At 43.1% G+C, this 27,301-nt stretch overlaps 1 protein-coding gene across 1 annotated transcript in view; it reads right to left on the bottom strand.

Annotated features, from left to right (window-relative positions):
* Positions 1–27,301, bottom strand: part of B3GLCT (beta 3-glucosyltransferase) — a 95,388-nt gene that overhangs the window by 42,508 nt on the left and 25,579 nt on the right. The window contains exons 4-7 of the mRNA XM_074330078.1: positions 26,396–26,505; positions 12,282–12,358; positions 11,720–11,831; positions 5,503–5,639 (exon numbers count right to left, since the gene is read on the bottom strand). Coding sequence (XP_074186179.1) covers positions 5,503–5,639; positions 11,720–11,831; positions 12,282–12,358; positions 26,396–26,505 — 436 coding nt within the window. The remainder of the gene's footprint in view (positions 1–5,502; positions 5,640–11,719; positions 11,832–12,281; positions 12,359–26,395; positions 26,506–27,301) is intronic.

The raw sequence follows: 27,301 nt of genomic DNA, 5'->3' as shown, positions 1-27,301 counted from the left end.
CATTTCACATCATTTTCTTGCTTGAAAAATCCTCAATGGCTCCTGCAATGCAGAACAAAGTCGTCAGGCCCTGGACCCACATACCCCTGCACTCAACCTTTACTTTGCAAACTTTCTTCCAGACCAGACTCAAGGGCACCTTCTGTGTGAAACCTTTCCAGACTTGCCTATCAGAAGAAATGGAAAGTTCCTTTGCTCGCAGAGGAAGCACCGTCCCGTCAGCTGTGTTACACGCATTATAATCTGTGTTGCCAGGAGTGCCCACCCCGCCAAACCAAGGGCTCAGTGAGCAACCCGATTAGAGGGGCCGTGTATTCTCTGATTCCAAGCCAAGCGAGGTAGGGTTACATACTTACCAAGACCGCTGGCATACCATACGGTCCTATATTCATTACAGGGCTAGAGATGAGACCATCAGTTTCAGTTACAAACCTCCTACTACATTTTTTCACTATAAAGAAATAATAGTGACTTTAAAAGGAAAAGTAGTAATAAGTATCAAACATCTGTACTGAGTTTTTAGCCTGGTTGAGCCACAAAGGTTTCTTTAACAATTTACTCCTTATTAGAGGGAAGAGAAAGAAGGAGGACTCGGGTTATAATTGATACTTGGTTTAAAGCATTTGTCTTCTGGTTGATATTAATGTAGCTTGGTGACAGGTAGCTAGCTCCAAAAGAAGCCCGTGGGATCTGTCACCTTGCTAGGTGTCTGCCTACAGATTTGTGAGTCGGAGTGTGAGGGTTCACGAAGACACCAATTCACAGGCACATTCCGACATATGGTAAGACAGAGCTCGGCCCTGGAGTGGGGTCTTGACCAGCTCAAGTTCTGCTCACTCGGAGCCAGTTTGTATAAACAAACTGGTCTTATATTAAATTTGGAATGTGGACTCATGCTAAGTGCCTCCAAGATCCGAACAGACCACATTCAGACTCCAAAAACAGAAAAGGTCACACCTGGGCGACAGTCACAGGCAAGGGACACAAAGCTGTGATCAGAACCCAATCTCATGTGACATCCACAGGGAATGGCCACGCTTCCCATGCCCCTTCCCAATATACAACAGACACATCTCTGAATTGTTAGCCCAAGTGTGCTGTCTGCTCTTTGTCTTTAAGCTTCTTTCTCATTCAATTCTTGAAACTTTTCCTTTGGGAGAAACTTCAGAGAGTGGAGCAGTGAGGACCATGGGTAGAGGCCCTTTCAGGGAGATAATGACTGATTTGAAGACAAACAAATGCACACACTGACATTTTTAAGTGGTGACGCCTAGCCGCCATGGAGTGACGGTTACCTCGACATCATGAACTTCACATTGGTGGGTCGCCTCATGTCACCACGTGACATCCCAAGCCGAAGGCAGTCACCGTGCAAATGAGTTCAAGTTCTAAAAGTGTGCAGGGCACTGTCCTAACTTAAAGGGCTAGTCCTAGCAGTGGGAACTAGGTTTCACTGGTCTATGCACCAAGCAAGAGGGCACAGGGTTTTTTAAATGCTAATTTCAATAACCAATAAGTGCCAAAAAAAAACAATTAATGCCAGAAATTGGGGCCAATGAAATTTTTGATGGGAAACAGTGTAAGAAAGAGTGTGTCATGAAAGGTCTTTAACCAGTTTTTCTGGTGACTTGAGCAGGATAAATACCTTCATAAGTATAACTGTAAATTGTCTTACCTACTAAGTAGTTCAGAAAATCCAGAAATGGTGAGAAGGAGACTCGGCATTCCTCTAGAGGGCGCTGTGAGTTGCCTACACAATACTTCCTTCCCCTTCCTTCCTCCCAAGAGAAGTCCGATTCTGATTAATTCTTGAGCCCAATAAACGGCTCCAGAATCCGAATTAGTTTGATCCCAACCAAAATACTGGCGTTCCCTGGCAACTGTTAATGGTCCAGGGGTTGGTACACACCTGAAGTTGATCCAACCAACTTCAACTGGACAAGATCCAACTAGAGACTGAAGATAAGCACTTACCTTCCATGGCTAGAGAGGTTCTCAACTGCTGGACATAAATAAACACATGTCACCCTTACTTCCTTGAAACCACAAAGGGAACCAGATTTAGGATGAATGACGCTGTGTCTGAAGCAGGAGACACAGAACCAGGCTCCTCAGTAACAGTGTTGGGTTTCTGCAACCACCACACCACAGACCTCACTTTCCAAGTACAGGAATAGTATGTCCTCAATTCAGTGTTCAGACTGATAGATTTCCCAATAACAAGAGGAAACTACGTCAGCACATCAGCTTTGGAATGCGGACAGACCAAATGGGAAGACCCAGCTTTGCAGTTGGTGGGGCTAACTGGTACTTACACCTCCTTTACTTCAAAGTACAATACCAATTTCTTAAAGAATAAGTAAGAATCTCCTATTAGGTGTATAATATTTTGGCCACAGACAGCTGCTATTCTAGATGGGTTATATCATTTTTTTGTTTGATTACCTGTCTATATCATGAGAAAAAGGAAACAGGGTCTAAGATAAGCAGAATTTTTAATTTGGTCCTACGGTAGAGTCTGCATTTTTAATTTGTTTTGTTTTTGCTGGCAAGGGAAAGGACGGCAGGCAGAGAAGACCATGGATAGTAATTAAATGCAAATATTCTACGGTTTGTTGGTAGTTATTCAGTGCCGTGAAAGCGGATGACGCTCAATGCAGACGGTTAACTGGTGCCTCATTCTTCGATCATGCAGCAGTTGTGGGGGAAGTGCTGGAAATTCTGTGAACTCGTGCAAAAGATGAGTTTTTTGGCCCCAACTCCCTTGGCTATGGCTCCTTACACACCCTACTGCAGTGATGGGAGGCCCTCCATCTTCTCTCATATCTCTGTAGGAAAATATTGGTAAGCTTGACCAGAAAGGGAGTGAGTCGGCACTTGTCAACAGATGTTTTCAATAACCTCATAAACACGACAAGAAAGAGAATGATGTGCCCATGGGACTATCTCTACAGAATGCCAGGCAATCCACAACATAAAGTGTCCCCTTAACAAGACAAATATCTTGGCTGGTGCAGGACGTGTAGTCCCTGGCAGCTCTCACATGGTAAGCACAAGGTGGTTATGAGGTGAGCATAAGCCAGAGCCATGGCACCTGCCGGTACCTGGTGGCCTCTATACCTATGAGCGTTGCACCCAGAGGGCAGTCACAGATCCAAGAGGTTTCATAGGATAGGCGATGCTTCATGCCATCATGACAAGCAGTAGGATTGGACACAGCTGTCCTGTACGGGTGACAAAGGCGTGTTCAAGACACATCACTCCCATCCATATGGTTTAAAAATAAGTCCAAAGGGAAGCCAGAGCTCTCATTATTTCTCACACTTAGCTCAATAAAAGGTGAACTGCATTCAGCATCAAAAGAGGTCTCTAAGGTCCTTGCCAGATGAGGAAACTGGGATGGAAGCAGAAAGGTCAAAGTTGAGACCGCCAGGGTTTGCCTCAGGATGAGAGGCCTCCTGCACCAGAGGGAGGGACGGAGAAGGAGCTCGCGCTGGCTCAGACACCTGGCTGTCTCCCCGGGCCTGCTGTCCGAGGGCTCCGTGGGTCTGCTGGTTTCCTCCTTAGCCCTGGAGAGAAGGCGCTGTCTACGCTCATTGAACGTCATGGGAAGGCTATAGCTGGACTTGTCCCTCTCTCAGGGGACTCAGTTGGCTCTCCAGGAAAAGGGAGAGAAACAGAGTGAAGAAGAGCTTCACAGAAGCCACGGCCACCAGGACTTCTGCAGAGAAGGCAGCCCACATAATCCACATCACGAAGCAAAGCGAAAAGAGTGAGGCTGGACTAGAGGAAGCTGCTGCTGCTGCTGCTGCTGCTGCTGCCGCTGCCTCTGGGATCCTGAAGGGACAAGATACAGAGCCCAGCGTGGGACATGATGCTCACAGCTTCTGAAGGGTTCAGGCCAAACAAAGGGTGCTGAACTGGTCCCTGGCACCAGACCGCTGGACACAATGGAAAGAGAGTGCTGGTAGCACCTGATCTTCGAACGCCAGCAAGCACAAGTTTCATTAATTTGAGAATAACCATGATCCTGGTCTGCGGATACCACATATTCCCTTCACTCTGACAGAGCAGGGCCAGGCACATCAGTAGAGGCTGAGAGAGAATGAGAGCTCTCTCCTCGGTCCCTCCCTGGCCCAGCCCTCCTGAGAATGGGGCAGGACACTGTAGCACCATCCTGGACAAGTCTGGTACAGGCTGGGAGCAGGGCAGCCCTGCCCGGCTATCTCAGGACGGGGCACACGGGCCAAAGTTTTCAGCTGGAAAGTCCACTCTGACCAGTTTAAGCACAAAATGCATTTATTAAGGCATATAGATGGCTCACAGAATTATTGGAAAGAGACTCTAGACTGAGACTGTAAAAACAATCCCCAGATTCATACCACAGAAATGGGTGGCAAGGAGCTGTGGTCTCCGCCACCATCAGGAAGCCACTGTCTCAGCTGCCAGCCCCCCAAATGACCCCTCCTCTGTTGTGCCCTCTCAAGCCAAATGGAACCCAATATAACTCAGTGCCTAAAAAGAATTTTCCAGGGCACATCTACCTACTGGAACCTGCCTCACAACACTGTCCCCTAGTAGTAAGGAAGCCTGGACAACACGGGGTGCTGACGGCATTTCTGGATTCTAAGTGGAAAGGAGGGGATTACATTGTAAGGAACTTTCAAATGTCAAGGAAGTCACCCAGCCCTTCGGCCAGCCACGAATGACAAGGGATCTACTACTTCCTGTACCTACAATGAGCTAAAAAGTTCTCAAGACTCCAAATCCTAGAAACAGCACACATCATGTAAGAAATAATGTAAGAAACATCATGTAAGAAACCTTTTCACCTTTGAAGACATAAAGGCCACAAGTGCTTTACCAACTTTCCATTCCCTAAAGAACAAAAACACGTAATAATTAATTTGAAGTATTCAGATTGACAGGGCCTGTCGACAACCACATTTCTCCTGCAGTACACCTTAATTATCTTCACTTTTTACATCTAAAAAAGCATGACTGCTATTATACACACAAAGAACCAGGTACGAATATCACCAGTGCCTCCTGGGAGCTGTCCCTCCCGCCTGGCCTGTGTTTAAACGTGAATACCCACGCACAGACTAGCATCAACTCCCAGGCCCATGCGTGTGTCAGGTTCATTTTTCATCGTTATTGACCATCAAAGTCATACCTGTTGCTAACTACTCCACGAACAACAGTAACACTCCTTGGTGTAGAGTTCTCATTCTCAGACCATCTGCGTGCCCTTCCTCAGAGTCACAATTTGCTATTCACCTTATTCTGCAGGTGAGTGAGAGGAAGCACAGACAGGTGGCGGGGTGAGTCTGATGGGACCGGCAGGTGACGGAGCAGAAGCGAGAACCCTCAGGGACGGCTCCTGCTCTAGCATACATGGCTCTGGCTGAAAACTCATCTCAGATCCATCAATTATAACACGCAGAGAAATAAACGTTGATCCACACATCAAAAAAAAAAAAAAATCAAATAAATTCTTACTTGTTTACAAGTGGAATACTAAGGGCCCAGCCAGCAGCAAAGTCTGGATATTTAAAAACTGTAGGATTTTCAGAAAAGGCGTAATGGTGAATGATTGTAGATTCCTCATCATGTAATGCTTTTCCTAAAAACCATTCCTGTTAAATAAAGATATGAAATGTCATTTCCTTAAAAAGCCACTTCCTGTAAGACCAAAACAAAGTCATATCATTAATTTTACTTTATTACATATTCTAGGTGATAAAAAAATTACATATTTTTAAAACTTTCAACAAAAATAAAATTGATACTTATATGCTAATGAACAGAACATAACCTTCGTATATAAAGAGAGTAATTTAATATCATCAGGATAAATAAAATGTTAGTCATTATTATAACATAAATATGTAAAAGTGGTATTTTATACAATATTCCATATCAAAATACTATGAAGGCAAAGAAAACAGTTTCCTTTGTGCCCCACTGAGGTTTGCAAAGAAGAATTTGAAAAATTCCTTCCAGAAGCAGTGCCTGTTTTATTCATTCATTCATTCATTCATTCAATTAAAATTTATTATTGTTATCAATTAGCACTTAACAAAGATTCCACACCAGGCAGAAACACAGCTTACACAACAGTGGGGACACATGAAACAAGCAAGCAAGTAAAGTGAGTTCAGATAGAACTGCGATGTGCTACGATGAAAACAAAACAGGCGAATGGGAGGCGGCCCTGGAAAGAGATAACAACTGAAGAGTAAATAACATCCGGGGGCAGCTGGAGCAGTCAAGGCAGTTAATACAAACGCCCTGAGGTGGGAAAGAGCTTGATATATTAGATGGAAAAAATAATCCAGTGTGGCTAGACTTGCGTGGGTGTAAGGAGACACGGAATGAAAGAGAGCAGCAGGAGACAGACCAGAGTGGGTTTTAGACACCAGTGGAAAGCAACATAGACTTTAGATTCTAAGTGAAGTGGCAGACTTCCACTTCTGGCCACAACAGAACAGTCTGGATCAGACCTACTCCTCCACCAAGAACAAGTACAAAAGCAGGAGAATTACTTAAAGCAAATGATTGAGGGCGGCAGAAAACAAGACAGATGGAAAGTGAGGGCTAACATCCCAGAGAAAAGGGGCACCTGTCCCTGGGAACCCCATATTCACCTCCATTTACCCTCAGGAATTGGCTGGTTCCCAGAGCAGAGAGGAGCACACCACAGGAAGCAGTAGCTGGGGACTCTGCCACCTCCCTGGACAGGTTGGAGCTGGAGACTGCCAAAAAGGTAGAGATTTAAGAGGATTTCAGAGAAGTGAGTCCAAAATTATACATGTCATTTCCCTTCAACTCCTAGGCTGTACAAAAGCCAGGGGGAAAACCAAGAACCAAGTGGAAAGCAGCAGTGTAGAGGCTAAAGAGCTGAACAAAGATGTCAGCAGGGCTGCTGGGGAGCCCAAGGGTGAAGTGCGGGGGGCGGGGGGCGGGGGGCTACGAGTGAGGGCACAGACATAAGTCCTCCTGTAGGAAGGGATAGCAGCCACAGCCTCTTCAATGTTTTACATGAAGTATCTGACATTTAGTAGAAAAGGACCAGGTATGCCAAGAAACAAGACCAAACTGAAAACAAAGAGAAAAATGAAAAATAGAAAGACGCACAGATAAATCAGATTTTGTAGTTATCGGAGACATAACTGTGATTCATATGTTTAAGAAAATAAATGAAAGATGAAGAATTTTACCAAAGAACTAGAATATATAAATGAGAGTTACATGGACATTCTAAAACTGAATTAATGCAGTAACTAAAGTATGGAATCCAAAAGGATATTAGACACAAAAGAGGATTAGTGACCTGGAAGGCAAGTCAGTAAAAAAATATCCACACTGATATACAAAAAAGAAAACAAAAGGAGGAAAATACAGAAATGAGCATAAAAGCAATGTGAGACGCAGTGAAAAAGTCTAAATTAGAAGCACAGAACAGAAGGAGGAGGAGGAGACCAGAGCTGACTCAATACCTGAAGAAAAACAGGCTTAGAATCTTCTAAAACTGACAGAAGTCATCGAACTATAGATTCAAGAAGCTCTATAAACTCCAATCAAAACAAGTACAAAGAAAACTACACATAGGTACATGTTGGTTGAAAAACCATGTAGAGAAAATCTAAAAAGCAGTCTGGGGGACAATATCACATTTCTTTCAAAGGAGCAAAAATGACATACAGTTGACTTTTCAAGAGAAACAACAGAATATGAAAGACAGTAGCACAGCACCTTTGCAGTGATAGAAGATAATGTCTGCCAACCAAAAATGCTGTATCTAGCGAAACTATCTCAGGTGGAATGGCAGATCCTGGAAGTTTTTGGACAGGTGAATGATTATCATCTGAATTATAGAGAGCCTAGATTATTAGGAGGGCAAGAGTGGAAACCTGGAAACCAGCTAATAATGCTCAAGGGAAGAGATGATGGTAGCCTGGGCCTGAGCTGTGTTGAATACGGAAAGCAGATGAGTGAGAGGTGTGTTTTGGAGAGAGACTCAACTGGGGCTGATGGAAAAAGAGGAGTCAGTCATGAGTCCTATGTTTTTCAGATAAGCAACTGGATAGACGGTGATGCCATTTCTGAGATGAGGAAGACTGAAGATGGAAGGAGTTTAAAGGGTAAGAGTTCAGTTTTGAACACACTGAGTTTGAGGCTCCTGTTAGACAGAGGTGGAGGCATGAAGAAGGCGGTTTGGTGGAGGACTAGGAAGCACAAGGCTCCCTCCCTCTCGTTCCTTCAAACTCTGCTGCCATGTGACTTGATCCAGGAGCTGCTCCCTGACACCCTACGGCACAGTAAGCCCACCCCAGTCTGTCGGTTATCCCTCTTACTCCGCTGTACTTTCTCCACAGCCCTTGTGACGATCTGACACATTGTTTGCACTTTTGCTTATTGCTTATCTCCCCTGCAACAAGAATATCCCCTGCTGTGGGCAGGAATGTTGTCCACTGTGCTCACTGCTGTATCCCCAGAATAGCTAACAATACCCAGGTGCTCACTGGTTTTTGGAAACTAATGGAGCAAGCCCAGGAAAGCTTTAAAAGGCAACCACCCCATGGGCGGCCGGTTATCTCAGTTGGTTAGAGCGCGGTGCTCATAACACCAAGGTTACCGGTTTGATCCCCACACGGGCCAGTGAGCTGCGCCCTCCACAACTAGACTGAAACAACTACTTGACTTGGAGCTGATGGGTCCTGGAAAAACACACTTGAAAAAAATAAAAGGGCAACCACCCCAATGAAGGAGACTAAAGCATATAATTTAAACCAAGTACCCTAAGTTCTAAAAGTTTTTACCTATTTTCTCTCTTATCCAGCCATCACCACCTCACTCCCTATCCCTCATCAGGAGGGATACAGCACCATTTCTTCAGAGCCCCTTTCTGCTTGGGGCTGTGTCCCCAATACCTTCCAGAGTCTTAGTTTTGGTCAATTCAGCAGTAGGTCTTGAGAGAAGAGGCGGGAAAGCCATTGACACAACCTGTACAGTTAGGTTCACAGTTCCACCTGATGGTTTTCTTCTTGATACTTTATAACTAAATCAAGTCATCACTAGGCAAGAGGGATAGTTACCAGGCAAATGGCCCTGGCTTGAGATGGACAATTCAACATCATTTTTCTAAATCAATAATATAACACTTTGCCAAACTACTAAACATTAACCAGTACAAAAATCATCACATTTAACATACCATGTCAATACAGCTTATCTAATGAAAAGAAACACGTCAGTGTATTTTAGCATCCTTCTCACTAATCTTCCACTGTTATCATCTCCTGTTCCAAACCTAATTTTATGCAGAACATGTTTTTAGGTTTTAACTGCTAATGGCAGTTTTCAGCTATTATTTAGTATAAAAGATTTTTTTTTAACATTTTAGTCGGGGACTATATTATAAACTATATTAAGGGAGAGACTGATATAGAATCTATGAAAAGAGGCATACCCCCATCTTTCTTAATGATTTTCTTAATAACTTCATAACAAAGACAATTATTATCAAGATAAACTATAATAAAATAAGTCAGACAATGTTCTCTTAGTACCATAGAATTACTTTACCAGTACCTGTGTTTCACCTCTACTAATAACAAAAAAGTCAAGACATGTGAGTAAATACACGCTTATACTGAAAGCAGAGTGGGGGTGGAGAGGAAGAAAGACTTCATCAAGATATAGAAATTTATAGAAATCACCTAGAAAGGCTATTTAACAAAGATTACTTTTAATAAAGATTACATTTTTCCATTTAAAATAGTGTATAACAGCATAAACTTGTATTAGTAAGAATGACAGAAAGATATTGAAAGGAAAAAATGTCAGATTCAAACAAAATAACTGATACTGTAACATACTACATCATATTATTTTTATGTAGTTTATTTGTGTCAGTATCAAAGCCAGGTTTGCTTTATACTTCCTTTTCTAAAATTTCAAATGGTAAGGGAAAAATCCACACTGGTTTTAGTGAATTTCAACATTACGTAATTTTTATTCCCAAATACTAGTTTCAAAAGAAATAAAGCATCCTAGCTTTTTTTTTCACATGGGAGAGTTCAGAAAAGAGGGGGGAACATCTCATTTTGCCTCTGAACTTGCTTTGAACTTTTGAATTTATCATTCCAATTTTCATTAAAAAGCACAGTGAGTCACTGTACAGAATTAGAGCTTTGGATAATGGAAAAATAATCTGCAGGTGAAATGAACACTAGGAGGAGATTAAAACTCCTACATCCTCAAAAAGATTTGGGAGTTTTTCCCAAGTGAAAAGAAAACATAAAAGCCTAACAAATGTTTTACATAAAACATGGCAAGAAGTGCATAGACGCTGGTGAGCATCATCTGAGAAGACGGGATGAGACATGGTCGTAATTTTCTATTCTTTGAAGGAACTATTTTTTTAACCTAAAAACTTTCTCATTGAATGATATCTGTTATCTTCCCAGGAGGCAAAGGCATGAAGAGAAATCATAATGCGTCCTTCAAGCATTTAACATCGAAAGTGGTGGTTTGATGACAACAACACACTTGCAGAGTTTGAGAAAGTAAGTTGGTGCTCCAGCTGTCGCCCAACTTTGGGTGTCCACATCAACACACCAGACAGGTACCCAGAGGCCACCTTTGCTCCCCAAATCCTCATCAAATCTGGTCCAGCTCTGAATGGTCATCAGATCTCGGGTAGGACAGCTGGCCCAGCAATACCAGAAAGGACCCATTCTGCTTATTCCAAGTTGAAAGAACTCTAAAAAGTGACCTGGGCTTCTCCAAGAGAATGGAAAAGCTGGGTTTACACCCGATATCTCCAAGGCAGCCCTCAAAACCTCCAGAACCTCCTGAGGCGCTGATCGCAGCCCCACAGGGAAGCTGACATTACAGGGTTGTATAATTTTCATAAATATTCATCGACCACCTACTAAGTGGTCAACACTCCAATCAGTGCTAGGGATTCAGAGGTAAACAAGACCAATGTCTTATCTGCACAATGTCATGTCTGCACAAAATAAAATTTGAAAATATGAAAGGAGCTGTGCATTTCTAACGCAAGATGCATCCCTTCTCCAGAACTTCTCAAATAGTGTTCCCTCTGCTCAGAACACTCTTTCTCTCCTGTTAACTGCTACTTGTTCTACAGGACTCAGATTAAATGTCACTTTCGTTCGTGACCCTCCCAACTTAAATGTGATGCCAGCTATGTGCTTCTAACAGCACCCTCTGTTTGCTTATTACAAGATGTCTCACTTTTAACTGTAACTGCTGCTTTAATGGGCCATCCTCTCCTGCACCCTCTCCATCCAGGTGGGCAGGTGTGTGTGTCCTAGACACTGCTGTCATACTGCCTGGTACACAGCTGGCACTCAAAAAATATCTCTTATCTAAAATGATATGTGGTCATTGTTCATAAAGAGACATAACCCATTTAAACTGGGTTATAGTTTCTAAATTCTCTGAAATTGCTAGCATAGATAGATAGTTTTTCATTTAAAAATAGTTCATTGTAAGTTCCATCCGTCTAAAAGCTACAAAATTTAGAGACTTATTGAACATTGCTTCCAGATAGTCAACTATTATTCCATTCTTTTTCCTTTAAAATTAAGTGTTTTCATTAGGCTGAAAAGCCTCATAATGAAAATTAAATCTTCTTTTAAGCATTTCCCCAAAAGAGAAATACTGGCATTGAAATTGTACTCACCTTTGATGGGTCGTATCTCCTGAGCACTTCTAAGAGTTCTGGAACTCGTATTCTTGTCTCTTCTTCACAGAAGAAAATCCATGATGAATTTCTGCTATACGTTACAGAAAAGCTGACAAAAGGAAATAGATGGTACTAATCACTTTATAAAGGGAGATCATTATAAGGTTTAAAACTCACAGGCAGGAAATGGATGAAGGACACATACAATGTCAAGAAATCTGCACTTTGCCCCTATATTTTTCTTCAGTTAATAGTTTCAGGTTATAAGAAAGCCACATACTAATGGTTTTATAACAGTTGGAGTTCTTAAAGATAGATTATTTTCAAATATAAATATCAACTATATAGACATTTTATCTTTTAATAAGGACATATTTAAAAATGAAAGCCACTCATAACTAGGAGTCAGTCATCAAGAAATCTGGCTCATGCAGTAATCATAAAAAGTGGACTTCAAGTTTACCTCACTGACTGGCTCTGAGAAAAAACATACCCTCTTGATAAGAAAACTAGGGATCATACAAGTGTCGAGACCTGACACATTTTGAGGTAAACGTACTGTGGTAACAGCGGAAGTATGGTCCAGGCACCTTCCTGCTTAGACAGCTCATGGAGAAGAAGGACGCTGGGGAGTTCCTAAAGAAACATTATCAAAGAAGATAAATAAGTAAAAATACAACATGACCACTCCAATTTAGAAAAGAATAAAAGACAATTTTAAAAGGCAGGAATTTTTAGAGACCTGATAGTTTACGCTTCACACTACTCTCTTCTTTCTCTCTTCTGGAGCTACTAGAAATAAAAGAGTGTGCCTGAATCCCCACTACCGCTCCAACACCCAGACACCCAGTAGTGTGGCGACTACCAGGGAGGGTCTTCAGTGATCCTGGAGCTGACCTGAAATTTGTGTATTTGCAAAGGTGACAGGAAGGGAAGAGCCCAGGGGAAGTAGTCAGAGAAAACTCAGAGGCCTAAAAGGTTTCTACCAGATACACAGCACAGGTAGCACATGGGGAATGAAACACTTTGGCTAAACCAGAGGATATAACATCCAATTTACCTCATGTGGAAAAAACATTTTTAAAGGGCCGTAAAAGCACTAAAACACCGTCATAAAGAGTTTGGGGTATAAATACGAGAAATATAATCCTTAAATACTCAAGTAACAATAGTTATAGCACAATGATAGAATTTCAAAATTTATAAATATAGAAGGAAATCATATTCAGCAATGAGACACAACTGTGGTTAAATAAACATGCACACACATACATAAAAAGAGAGATCCATAATTTCAAGGCTATGAACATTAGCGTTGAAGTAAAACACTAGTCAATATATTTCCATTTGCTACCAGCCAAGAGTCAGATACCTAATCAGCTCGAACACCTCCCCCAACAAACATTAGTATATTCTGTGTTTTATACTATTTCCTGGTAACTATGTTAAAGTCAAAAGACTTTAAGAACAAATGTCTAACTATTTGAAATATTACTGCACTAATATAGATTCCACAACAGTCTTAAAGTTCATATAAGTTTATGTTTAAGAAGAAAATCATTTTTAATATAAATCTTTGGAGTTGGATAGCAAACAAGCCTCGTTTCTTTATTTTGTATTTTAACTTCCGTGTACAAATATGAAACGCAAACCAGTAATCAAAGGGGCAATCAGGCTGACAACGTGGCATGTTAGAGAGAAAAAGTAAACCTAAAGCTGAATTAGCAATTACCCAATGTAATCCAGGGTTTTCCTACTGTTGATTGGATTATGCAGCAATTTTCATTGTTTTTAAAAACTTGCTATATGTGTCGATATATATATATATATAGATAGATAGATATGTAGGTGGATATATAGATATATTCATGAGGGATTATATAAGAACAAAATTCATGTGTGAAGAAAACTAATAATGTTAACATTTGCATAAAACTTCAAATAATTATGGGAGCATGCTTATATGAACTAGCTAGAAAAGAAACATAGTAAATACTAAAAAGAGTTTTATAAGAAAATAAGTAGTAAATGGGCTATTATGTAGCAATTGAAATACAATGAAGACTTTATAATCACGGAAATATCTTTATGTTAAATGGGAACAGACACAATTCTAACTAATGTAAAACAAATTTATATATGAAGAGACTGGAAAGGAGCCAGAAAATTAAAATATTTGTGTCAAGATGACAAAGGTTATACATATAAGCTTTAAAAATCCTTTATGTAGTTAAATCATGGTTTAGTTTTAAAAATGTTTTGAAGAACAATAAATGCACCTCAAAATTTTTCTCCCAAACAAGTACTATATCCTTCCTAGTTAGAGGAAATATGTAAGTGATGTCAACAGGTATCACACCTAAACAGGTATCACACCTAAATAGGTACCATACCTAAACAAGTATCACTCCTAAACAGGTAACATCAGCAAAAAGGCCCTGAGGGCACAAAGGCAGAGGCACAAAGATGGTCTAAGAATAACTTCTGTCACGACAGAAATGCAGCGCAAAGGTTGAGTCAGCACCAAGGGCGAGTTGAATTCTAAGCTAAAATAAAGTCTGTGGATTATGGCCATTCCTATCTCCATCACTTTCTGTTCACTAAACCATGTATGTCTGGATTTCATATTTGCTTCAGTTGGTAAACACAGAAATGGCAATCGAGCTTTCTGTACCTCTTTATCTCTAAATAGAAACACTTCAAAAACTAGTGTACTGTGTTCATAGCTGTGTCCACAGGGGTGTGAATACCTGTGTCTCAGGAGGACAGAGTAAGTTCTCCCTTGACACAGAATCTGGTCTTCATCAACTCTTGATGAAGCCACGGTCACTTTAATTATAAATAGATTTTTGTCTACTAATCCTCAAAAAGCCCCATGAGCTTTTATTCCTGTTTGGTGTGTGTGTGTGTGTATGTGTGTGTGTGTGTGTGTGTGTGTGTGTGTGAATAAATTCTGTGACTACAGAAGACTCAAATACTTACAGACATGTTCATATATTAGCACTTCTAAGACAGAATAATTTAAAAGGTCACAGTGAAATTTTCCATCAGATGATCTTATCCCAGTTCTTACCACTCGGAATGGTCATAATTTATGTTCCTTCCATCTGTCTTAACACCATGACAGGATTCAGACCTCTGTAAAGGTGTTGTATCACCACCGTAAGGCATTTTTAGAGCTGAAGCATTTTTATCTAGAATGACTGAGAAAGTTTTCAAATGAAAAATCAAGGGGAATATAAGGAAGAAAAGGTGTGGGAGATTTGGACAGTCAGGCATGCAGCCCTGTCTTATAAACGATGCCTATTCAACAGAACCCGGACACTTAACTGTTTCTAACCTGAAAAGTAAGGAAAAATCCTTTCAACAAGGAGGTAACGCCATAGCAGAGGTAAGCATAAAGGAGCTAAAAATGCAAATGACCACATGTGGGTAAATGACAGAAAAGGCAAAAAACAAGAAAAACTTGATTACAGTGATCTGAACTTCTTATGGCATCTCTACCTGTCCCATTGAACTAAAGTCTACCTTTCTTTCCATCGTCAGCTTCAACCTGTGTCCTAACAAGCACTTTGAACTCAGAAAGCCCACTGGACTTTCAGTCAGGACTTCCTTTGAACCTAGTTGTTATTGAGGCACATGTTCACATTTAAAGCTGCTAATAATTACCGAAAACAAGCAAACTCAAAACCAACACTCTAATTCAGTACCTGGTTCTTACACATATTCATTATGTTCATTAGAGAAAGGGGTTTGACTCCATAACCGAGCATTCTAAAAATGCTCAGCCCCTTGTTCTTAATGAGGAGGAAAAACCATGAAAATGTATAGCTAGAAAAATAAATAGTATGAATAAAAAAAGGCAGCATTTGAACATGGATGAAAATAGATTAACATAGAAAATATCACAAGTAACTTTCATTATTGGGCAAGTTTGGTTCTGAACCACTTTAGTTTTTCTGCCTGTGTCTGGAAAGAATTCAACTCATTTAACTCCATTATCTGGCCTTTCCCCTCTTCACAGACTGTTTCCCAATGTTTATAACTTGTCCAAACCTTAATTTAAAATATAAGCTTAGCAGTACATGAGCTTATGGTCTAATTCAGTCTCATTCAGACCAAGCACTCAATTAGAAAGCAAACGTCAAGATATTTCTTCAGTTTAAAGACTGATTCCAGTTCAACTGCATTTCTAAATCCCAGCTATGATATACTTCTCAGGCGCTGAACTGAGCTTTTAGACCAACAAATAAATTAGGATGAAAATTAACATCTGTTTGCTGTTATAATTTCTTCCCTAAGAAGTTGGTGTATCTTACGAGGATGATAGCAGAGAGGTGGAGTGTGCTGTTTGAAGCATGGATCAGACAGATTTACTAGCCTTTAAAAACCCAGTATTATTTATGGACCAGGAGATTACATATGATGCTATAATAACATATCTTCCAGGAATCTGAGCCTATCTTAAAAAAAAAAAAAAAAAAAAATTTTTTTCCAGACGCAGACCTTAGTCATTAACTGTCCTTTCTTAACAAGAGAAAAATATGACCTCATTATTTATAAAATTTATTCTTATAAACTACGTATTTACTTTGAAACGCATTACTACGTACATTTTTATAGCTCCTATAAATCTGTTTTAACTAACCATCCACTCATTCATGAAAGGGAGTAAAGCCTAGTATTTAAGGACCTGATTTCTGGAGCCAAAGTACTTAATCAGAATCCTCACTCCATCTCTTCTGGGCTGTGCAACCTTTAGCAAGTTTCTTGGCTTGTCTGTGCCTCTGTCATCTCGTCTCATGTCATCTACCATAGGAATAAAAACAACAAGTTAACACATGCCTCCACTTGGCACATGCTATGCATGTGACAATTGTTATTATTATGGATTTGACACTATTTTGTGGAGCAACTACTGTGTGCCAGGCACTGTTCTAGGAACACAGTAAACAGCTGTGAAAAGACAGGGCCAAGTGCCTGCCTTCTTGGAGCTCACATTCTAATGAAAGAGACAGGCAATAAGCAAATAAATCTAAAAGATAATGTCAGGGATAAATGGCATAAGAAAAATAAAGCCAGGTAAAGGGGTGGCGTGAACAGGACACTGTCACCTAAGCAGCGTGGAGTTCTTTGCACACGCCCGCTGCACTGATCTCCGGCCCGCCGGTGACGAGAGCCCCAGGTGCGTGTCAGGAGGCAGCCACACAGACAGTAGAGGCTTTGGGGCCACTTGAAAAGGACACACAGGCCAGCTGCACTGTTCACTAGTGATGTGACCATGGGCGTGTCACTCAGTCGGAGCCTCAGCTTCCCCTCTGCAAATGGGGAGGATAACAGTAAGTACTTCACAGACTTACATGCGCTGACGCTTGAAAACAGCTCAGCACTGTGTGGCTTTGAGCACCAAATAAAATAACAATGGGGACACGCACGCAGTGACAGCCAGCCGGGATTACCCTGCAGCTCCAAGTCTGTGTCTCCACTCCAGGCCCGGACCCCATGCATGAGACATCTCACGCGTCTCTCCGAGGCCACCTTCCCAACGTGAACCATCGTGCTGGCTCACACAACAGTTCACCTTCCTGACAGGCACCGTCCGCTAACAGCAGTGAGACCCACGAGGGACATCCTCCATCCAGGCAGTCCACACAGGTGACCCTGGCAGGAGTCTAGCAAACTCTTACTATTTCTTCCAGGCTCAGTTCAAATGTCCGAACCAAGCTGACACTACAGTGAGTTCTAAAGCGACCAGCTTCTTTGGGTCCCTGGCTCCAGACTCAGAATCCTGGGTGGCAATAATGTCTACCCGGACGCACTCCATCACAGGCCCCCTCCCGAGCTCGGGGAGACCAGTGTCTGGCCTCTGACATTCTTAGTGGGCCAAGCCCCAACCCCACCAGAACACACGGGGCCAGGTTCTCAGGGCCAGAGAGGGGTTCAAATGCTGGACAGACGAAAAGACGGGCACTCATAGCACGCCCGTCCACACAGCGCAGATAATCATTATTGTTGAGCGACTCCTGCCCCAGGAGTGGACTCACTGCTCTGCCTCTGGGGCAGCTTTCCCAAGCCTCTGCATAAAGTAAATAGCCGATAAAGATTTATTAAATGAATAGATGACCATTCTTATTCAACGGCAATGTCATCAAATCTCCAATTTAACAAATAACTTAATGTGATTACTTAACTATCAGTGACTACAAAAAACAAACTTTTAGTGAGTGATTAAGTATCTAATTACTCTCACCTAAAAAGAAAAGCTGAGTGAGAATGACTCAACTCTGAAAGCCAAGCTCCTAAGGGAGTACCTCACGCTGTCTCCTTGCCAATTAAGAAATCCCTAACAATAGAAGACACAAGGCCATCTTGATCAAGCTTCTTTGCTCTATGATCTATAAAGGTTTTGCTCTCCCTTTCCTGGCTTATTTCATGAAAATGAGGGGTTTTTTTAAAACTAATAACTCAAGGCCTGACTAACTCTTCTCAAGAAAATAGTGATTTCCAAAACTTTCTGTGAGCAAGCAAAAAGAATCATTTATTTGTAAGGTTAAGAGTCTGCCAGGTTTTAAACAAAGTTCATACCACAGAAAAAGGCAGTAAAATTAGAAGTGTGTGTTCCCATCACAAGCTCTCTAGTCGGGGGAGGTGAGAGAGTGGGAAGATTTCTAAGCAGCAGCTAGCCGGGCTCCATTTGGCCTAAAGCGAAAAATGTGCTCCAACACCTACCATAAAATGTAATTTACAGCTGTACCAACCTCCAGAATTGAAACCTTATAAGCATATCCCACTTCTGAATTTGTTTTTCTGTATTTGCAGGTTGCCTTAAAAATGGAACCATAATTTACCTGTGGTTCCGGCCTATCCCAGGTCCTGCGTCATTCCAGACTCCATCCTTCCCTCTGCCAGCTCTCTCACCTCCCTGTTCCCCAACAAAGTTGATTTCCCAATCTAGCATGACCCTTGCCCTGTGCAAAGGTTAAAGGTCACACTTCAGGGTCTTCAAAATGGTGCACAAATCCTTATTTTATTAGGACCTACTAAAAAAAATACACACACAAAATGATGCTTCATCTTCTTTCCTTTACTGTTTCCGATTTCATCATATTTTGAATCTCCTTTGGAGAACAATAATGGTTTCCTTAATGTTAGTCAAGTGTTGACACACTTCTGAAGCTTCAGTCAAAATTCTCTCAGTGTAGGATCCCCTTGGTTACTGGACCCCAAGATCCAGAAGGTGAAAGAGACTCTCCCTGTGACCACCTCTCCACCCCATCGTCATAAGACACTGTGCTGGAGTGCTCGCCAGGTTCTGGGCTGTCTGCTCCCACTCGTGTAACATACAAGACAGACGATTTTTCACGCAAACATCTACTCAGGAAAGGATTTTTTTTTAAGTTCAGAAAACAGAAGTCAAATCATAACGGACACCCAGATGCTATATGCACATAGTAGGCATTTAAAATGAAATGCACTAAGTGCCTGATTAATTCGGAGGTCTTCACAGGAACTGTCCACGCACCTTTAGTCAATCTTTGTAACATCACATGGCCCTTCCACCTGTCATGAGGGGAGATAAGCTCAGAAAAAAAATAGCATTTCTTCAAACTCTGTATCCTTACATCTACAGATGTGCACTTAAGAACCCCGTATTTGTCCCCCACATCTCCCCATCTCACCCACTTTGCTTTCCTTCTGTTCCAATCTAAAAAGATTGCCATCCCACTGCTAACATGCGCTGTACTTGTCCCCACACTGTGCCTCCTCAAATACCAGTTCCACGTGGCACCCCAACAGTAAACTCCTGACAATCCACATCCCCGTCATCTAGTCCCGGGTCCATGCTCTAAACCAACACCTGCAGCTCATGTCCGCTGTCTTTCCCACCTGATTTGACAAGTCCTCCTTATGTATCCTCGGGTTTCACACACAGTCAGCACTATGTTAATTCGTGCTTTTTACGTATCGCTCTGCTTCTTAAACAGCTTTCAATGGGCACTGTGTTTCTCGAGGGCCCCATGAGTTATTTAGAGATGCCCTTTCACATTCAACAGTACCTACTGTCACTATAGATGTCCAAAGAATATTGGATGAATAAACATTTTCACATACTACTCATTTTGGACTTCTAATTTCTACTCAGTGACATAGTCCTTTCTATTGTGAAATACCATCTATCTTATCAATAATTCAAAGAATTGGAATCTTTTCTAACCCTTTGCTCCACTGCAATCCAGAATGGCACTCCACACACGAAAGTACACTTGGTGAAGTCTGCTGGCTTATTGATTGGAAGAAACATATCATTATCAACTTCAAAGCCATTATAAACTCCAGTTTGAAAGCTGGAGATGAGAATAACAACTTACCGTGACCCCAATTATTTCAGAAAACGAAAACGCTTTCACCACTCTAGAAACAATTCCAAGTACAGGATTAAATTTCACATAGAAAGTTGTATATTCAGTCATTATAAGGATGAAAAATGTTTGTGTTTTTAGTAAGACCGCATTCTGGTGCCTTGAGGCCCAACGGGCACAGGTAATGACTTGACGAAGCAAAGAGACCAGCTAGAAGCAGATGAATAATCACAGAAATCCTTACATTTCTGCACTTTCATTTTTGGGGGCAGACTTTGTAGTCAAGCACAACCCGACCACAGTAATGAATAAACAAACAACAATTCCAGACATCTGGTAGTGTGGGAGGAACAGATATTTTGGGCTGTCAGATAAATATTCAAACGATCAAACTGACTGCTGTTGCACCCCCGTCCCCCCCACTGAGCCACTTTTGTGAATGCCCATGGTGGACAAATCGATGGAGAAACCCAAAACTGCCACCTGAAGGCGTCCTGGTTCAGGCCTTCTGGCCCCACACAGCCTGCTTATTAGAGTCTAGTGCACACCTGCCAAACCATGGGACCGTCCCCTCCTCGAAGAAGCCAGCACTCCCCGCCACGGTGCTGGGGACGTCCTGCCATCTTCTGCCTCCAAGTCTCAAAGCTTCCAGGGCTGATGACCGAGCTGTCCATTCTTCCTCCAGAATATGTCAATTTCTTAAAACAAGTTCCAGTTGAGTTTTAACTAGGGAGCCATACCTGCCTCTTAGAGTGACCGTGTCTCCTTCTGTTCTGTGCATTTCGGAACTGAATCTCACTTCTCTATTTGCATGTAGCTCTGGGTCAGGGTACCTCGTCATTGCCCCAAGTATTGTCTGCAGCCCGTGTTAGCTGTCAACAATCTTTGGATCTCTAAAATGCTACTTATGGGATCAATTCAACTTTTAAGCACACATGTAGGCTAAAGAACTCTATAAAGAGAAAGAAAGGAACCAGTACCAAATACAGCTGCCCACTCTAAAATCTTTCGGGCTACTTCAACTACCCAAAGACCTGTTAATCCAAACATATATGCTCTAAGTCATTAGAGGACACTCTGGATCTACTGAGTGAATTGAACCTGAGGGATGACGTTTTCTACAAATTATAGCAGGTCCTCGAATAATGCCGTCTGTTCAATGTTTTGTTACAACATTGATGAGAACCGAGTATCGGTTCCCTGCCGGGGCCTCTGTCTATGTGCAGAGAAAACCTGTAGATTTTCTCCAGGAACTCTGGTTCCCCGCCCCCCACATCCCACTGTCCCTGTGTGAGTGGGTGTGTTATGGGAGGGCGTCCTGTCCAGGGTGGGTCCCACCTGGCGCCCTGAGCTGCTGTGATGGGCTCCATTCACTGCCACCCTGAACTGGAATAGCGGGCTGGAAAATCATTATCTCACTTGTGTTTATTCATCTTTCTTAAATGGATGTAGAGTTCATGTTGGTTTCAGTGTTTAATATGAGAAGGGTTTTGGACCTTTATTTAGCAGTTTGGTGATGTTTTTGTGACCAGAAATATGCCATGGGGACTTAACTCTTGTTTCTATCAATCAGCCTAGGGTAGAACTGGTTTCCTTGTACAGTTTCCAAGAACCTATGGACGATGTTAAGTGAGGACTTACTGTACTTGAGTACTCAGCTAGCTTCCGTCCCGGGAAAGAATTTCAGAATAGGGAAAACAGACTATCTTATCATTAAACAGTGGTTTCCTTACTACTTTAGTCCATATTCCTCTTATTATCACAGAAATTAAATGCTGGAGGAGAGGGGTTTGCTTAATGACACTGCTTAATTACGAGTCTTGAAATGCAAAACCAATATTGCCACCTAGTGGCAACGTGAGTCACCTACAAAACAGATTGTCTGAAGTAAAAATTATAAATGTCAAGGACAATAAAAGTTAAGTATAAGCACACTGAAACTAAGTAGCATAGAACGAAGTGCAAGAAAAGTTAAGTACTTCAGATGAACGGAGCTGTTCTCTAAGTTTTCAAAGCCAAGAATAATTCACCGGCGACGATCCTATTGTTTGATGGACTGTGTTTGACATTGTACAAGTAGGTGCCCTGGGGGACAGGGGAGGAGAGGAGCGCAGAGCTGAGGGTGGGACAGACGCCCTAAAGAACAAAGAGCACACGGGCACCCACGTGGGGCCCCAAATGAGCATGGAGGTCACCTGCAGGGCAGCAGGACCTGGAGGAGAGTCTGTCAAAGTAACACTAACGATACACGCAGCCAGAAGCTACAGCTTTGCGGGTGTTGAGCCTGGAGGCCATCGTCCTCAGTGAAAAGAGCCAGTCACAGAAAGACAAATCCTGTGTCATTCCACTTACAGGAGGCCCCTGGAGTCCTCAAATCCACAGAGACAGACAAGAGAAGGGGGGTCCCCAGGGTCTGGGGCAGGGGAAATGGGGAGTCATTATTTAGTGGGAACAGAGTTTCAGTTGGGAAAATGAAAAAGTTCTGGAAACGGGTAGCACAATGCAAATGCACCTTACAGAACAAAACCGTACACTTAAAAATGATTACAATGGCAAATTTTATGTTGTATGCTTTTTACCACAATTAAAAATAATCACACAGTGGCAATGGCGTCCCCCGCTGCTGAGGTGAGGGTACAGGCGGGAGTCCACACAGACTGTCCAGTGACATGGACAGTTTGAGCCCCTCCTGAGTCCTCAGGGGAAAAGGACTGATCACTACATGCCATCCCAGGAGGCCCCTGCTCTCTGTCCTCTGTGTCCTGGGTGGGCTGCGCCTGCTCTGCCCAGCCCCCAGACACGGGTCCCCAGGGTCCCACCGCTCCCCTGGAAGCACCTACAAGCTCTCAGCCGACTCCCAGACCTGCCATCTTCTGGCCAAACCTTTCTCCTGAGCTTCAGACATGCAGCCCCCACCACTGACCCTCCACCTCAGATTTCATCTACAGACACCTGAGTCATTGGCACCCTGTCACTCTGAGAGCCCGTCACCTGCAACCTCAGATGGTGGCTGGCCCCACCCGCCCTCAGTCCTCCCTGGATGTCCTCACTTCTCCTTCAGCCCCACACGGGCCCGATGTCCCCCAGCTCTGGCCCCACGTCACCCCACCACCATCACCTGAGAATCAGGCCCCCTTCCCCCGGCTCTCTTAAAGCTGCCCGCCTCACAGCCACCAGAGTGACGGTTTTAAACTGCAAAGCTAAGGTTGCAGCCCTAACGCTCTCCCCAGCAGTAATTCTCACAGGAAGCACTTTTAGTAACAGGGTAGGGGGTCGCTCCCAGCGCATACTGCCAGGGGCCAGACATACTCAGTGTCTTGGACATCAAAGACATTTCTTTCAAAATACCAGAAATGCCCCTGGGAAAGGCCTGGGTCCTCAAGAGGACATCCAGCTCCTCTGTGGTCAGGTCCCGGCCTAACCGTCCAGGCTGGCCGCCCTCATTGCCACCTGCCACCTGACCCCACCCTGGGACAGCAGGCAGCGCCCATACACACCGTGCTCCTGCCTCTCACCTGGCCGCCTTTACCTGGCTGCCCATGCAGAAAGCCCTCTCCTATTCCCACCCACCCCCAACCTAGCTAGTATTGAATTTTTATTGAATTTTTTTTCTTGTATTGCGGTAAGAACATTTAACGTGAACAAATTTTAAGTGTACAATCTGCCAAAGTCATAAAGGCCGGCACAGCAAGGTGATCCCGGGAACAGTCACAAGTTTAAATGACTGGCAAGTAAAGTGCTAGGTGACCCAGAGACAGGGACTTCGGTTCACAAGCTCTGGTGTGGCTGTCCTGGCGAAAGGTGGCAAGCCTGCGGTCCTCAGCGCTCTGTGGATCCACACTCTCCATGGCCGTCCTTCCTGCCTCCACTCCTGAGACACGGAGAAGCTCTAGCCAACACCTGTCCTCCACTCCTAACCACGACTGACAAGGTCAGCTTAGATGGGGACCTGTGACTACGGCTTAGATGGGACCTATGACCATCGTCCTGCCCCCAAGCCTAAAGCCAGCCCTAAACATCCAGGAATCTTGTACCTGGGCCCTACCCTCTGTGGAGGTCCCGAGCCTCCTGAAGAAGCAGCGCCCTCCCAAGTCTCACTGTCCCTAAGAGGACAAAAAGGAGGAACATGCTGTAATGTCCATGCTCCCACCAAAAGGTACCCACATGCCTAATTCCCACTTGAGCCGAGTCCTGGGAGTACGTACGGCCAGCCTCGAGGTCCCTGTAAGCCGCGCTTCCCAAAAAAGTGTGGGGCAAGGCAGGCAGAGAGCCAGTGGTTAGTACCCCTTGGCACAAAAAAGTCCAAAACATAAAAGAGGGGACCACTTGTAGAGGACATATGGGGCACTCTCTGTCGCCTGGTCTTTGCTGGCAAAGGCTGCCATTTCCACCTGAGTGTCAAGGACGATTAGTATGGATTCAGTGGGGAAGGTATACAATCTGAGACACACGGACCTGCCTGCCCAAGGCAGAAGGTACTTCTGAGAGCAACGTCACACGTGGGTACACAGGGATGCACAGATCTTCATTCATGGCGGAGCGAGTGACACATAATTGTCCTGATGTCATCGCTGAGCACAGTAATGTAGCTGCCAAGGCCCAATGGACCTACATTCCATCAGTGCTTGCCGGGACCACCTGAGGAACTGTGTGGGCTACTGGCGGCCCCCCGCCCCTGCAACAGCCTCCTGTGTCCACTCCACTAGGGATTCTGCTTCTGCAGAGCAAACGGAAGAAGCCCAGCCAGTCAAAGTGGTGGCATGTCTGCCTCTCTGAGGAAATCAGGAAAGGTTTATAGAAGAAACTCTCTAAAAGCTGGGTTTCCAGACAGAGAAGTCCAGACTCATCCAGCTGCTCCAATCTCCACCGAAAAAAAGCCATCTGCCTATAGCAGGCAATTCTTCCCTCCCCCTGAGAAGGTGTGATGCTGCAAGCAAGGGAGCCAGGGCCCTGTCCTCCCAAGGACGTGGGGAGGCTGGATGAATCTTGTACGTAAAGCATTTCGGGATGAAACAACGAGCCTTAATCCCAGCAGCGTCTCAGCCTTCAGTATCATTAGGGCGGCTCATTTTTCCTGTGACACGTCCAACCCTACTTCCCAGCCCCCACCAACAGAAAGACAGCAATCCATCATGCACACACGCCTTCCATCAGGGCGCCTGCCCAGACCCCCATGGCTGGCACCATCCACACTCACACACTTCCCTCCGGAGGCCACAGCAGGCGGTGCAGCAGCCTGAGGAATGTTTGTCGCTTGGCTACAGAAGAAAGCACCAGCAAGGCGACTCGAGGCGCAGCTCCCTTTGCCCCAAACCTCCAGCATTAAATTCAGTTCATGCCTCTTTTAAACTTTACTGAAATGGACCTGTACGTGTCGATCTTTCTCTCCGTGATCCTTCTCAGGTAATACATTACATATCAAATCAAAAGTTCAATTAATGATATCCAATTAAAAAACAGACTAAGAGACTCACAGAGGAAACATCACACTAAGGTTAATCAAAATGGTATTTCAACATGAAAATTGCCTTAGAACTTGTTACCAAAATTTTGAACGTTAATTATCTCTATTTTAAGCCCTGCTTTTAAAAAGTTATTTCTTCCACTTCTTTTATCATACTTTATGACAAAACCATGACAGTCCTATATAATTATGTAATTCTCTTAAATTGAAAAATATATATAATAATTTAGAATGTGATGTTTTGAGCATTAGGAATTAACTAGTGCATTTTAAGCCATAAACAGTCAATATAAATAAGCAAAACAAGTCAGAAGAATTATTCTCATTTAAATAAAATTGATTCTCTACAGACCAAGTGCTCTGGAGAACATAAATGTATCAATAAATGTTAGTGGAGGGTTGGCCCGGTGGCTCAGGCAGTTAGAGCTCCTTAGAGCTCCGTGCTCCTAACTCCGAAGGCTTCCAGTTCGATTCCCACATGGGCCAGTGGGCTCTCAACCACAAGGTTGCCAGTTCAATTCCTCAAGTCCCGCAAGGGATGGTGGGCTCTGCCCCCTGCAACTAGCAATGGCAACTGGACCTGGAGCTGAGCTGCGCCCTCCATAACTAAGACTCAAAGAACAACAACTTGAAGCTGAACAGCACCCTCCACAACTGAGATTGAAAGGACAACAACTTGACTTGGAAAAAAGAAGTCCTGGAAGTACACACTGTTCCCCAATAAAGTCCTGTTCCCCTTCCCCAATAAAAATAAATAAATAAATAAATAAATAAAGTAATTGCGGTTTAAAAAATAAATAAACAAAAATAAATAAATGTTAGTGGACATCCCAAACCATCTCCACATACCTGGGTAAGATCTGCAGCTTGCTTTAAGATGCTTCTTTTTAACTGTTCTGCTCTCTTTGTGTGAAAAGAATTACTTTGACTCTGGATGACAAATACAATTCCTTTCAAATCTAGAACCAAAAAAAAAAATATTTTCAGGTATTTATATTTTACTTTTCTTTAAAGTTTATTGGGGCGACAATTGTTAGCAAAGTTACATAGATTTCAGGTGTACAATTCTGTAATATATTATCTATATATCACATTGTGTGTTCACCAAAGGTATTTATATTTTAACAACTGAAATAAACTTGAAAACAAGTTTAAAAACAAGACAGCTATAAGGCAAGGCTTCAGACAATAAAACTCTTAGGGGAAAAAAAATCAATGTATACGGAATTCCAATGATAAAATCTGTTTTTAAACTGATCTCCGAAACTTCCTGCCTAGAAGTCAGCAAGCAAACCAGCTCCCTGTACTAGATCACACCTGTGGTCGCACTGAATTTGCTCTTGCACCTGTGAAAAGGAACAACTGCGAACCTGGGAAAGTATGACCATGTCTAGAACACTGACCCCCCAATAGCTGAAAATCTTGCTCGCAAGTAGCCTTTTAACAATGCACACACAATCCTACATTGCGCCCCTACCTGTTAGGAGTTGACTTGTGTCCCCCAAACTTATGTTGACATCCTGAGCCCCAGGACCTCAGAACGTGACCGTGTTTGGACCTGGGTCTTTACAGAGGTGATCAACTTAAAGTGAGGTCGTTAGTGTGGGCCCTGATCCAATGTATTTGCTGTCCTTATAAACAGAGGACATGTGAAGTGAAGTGAAGACACAGGGAGAAGACGGTCGTCTACAAACCAAGGAGAGAAGCCTTAGAAGACACCTTGATCTTAGACTTCCAGCCTCAAGAGCCATTAGA

Source organism: Rhinolophus sinicus, linkage group LG04, assembly GCF_036562045.2.
Source record: "Rhinolophus sinicus isolate RSC01 linkage group LG04, ASM3656204v1, whole genome shotgun sequence".
Taxonomy (NCBI): Eukaryota; Metazoa; Chordata; class Mammalia; order Chiroptera; family Rhinolophidae; genus Rhinolophus; species Rhinolophus sinicus.
This window is presented reverse-complemented; position numbering and strand designations above follow the sequence as displayed.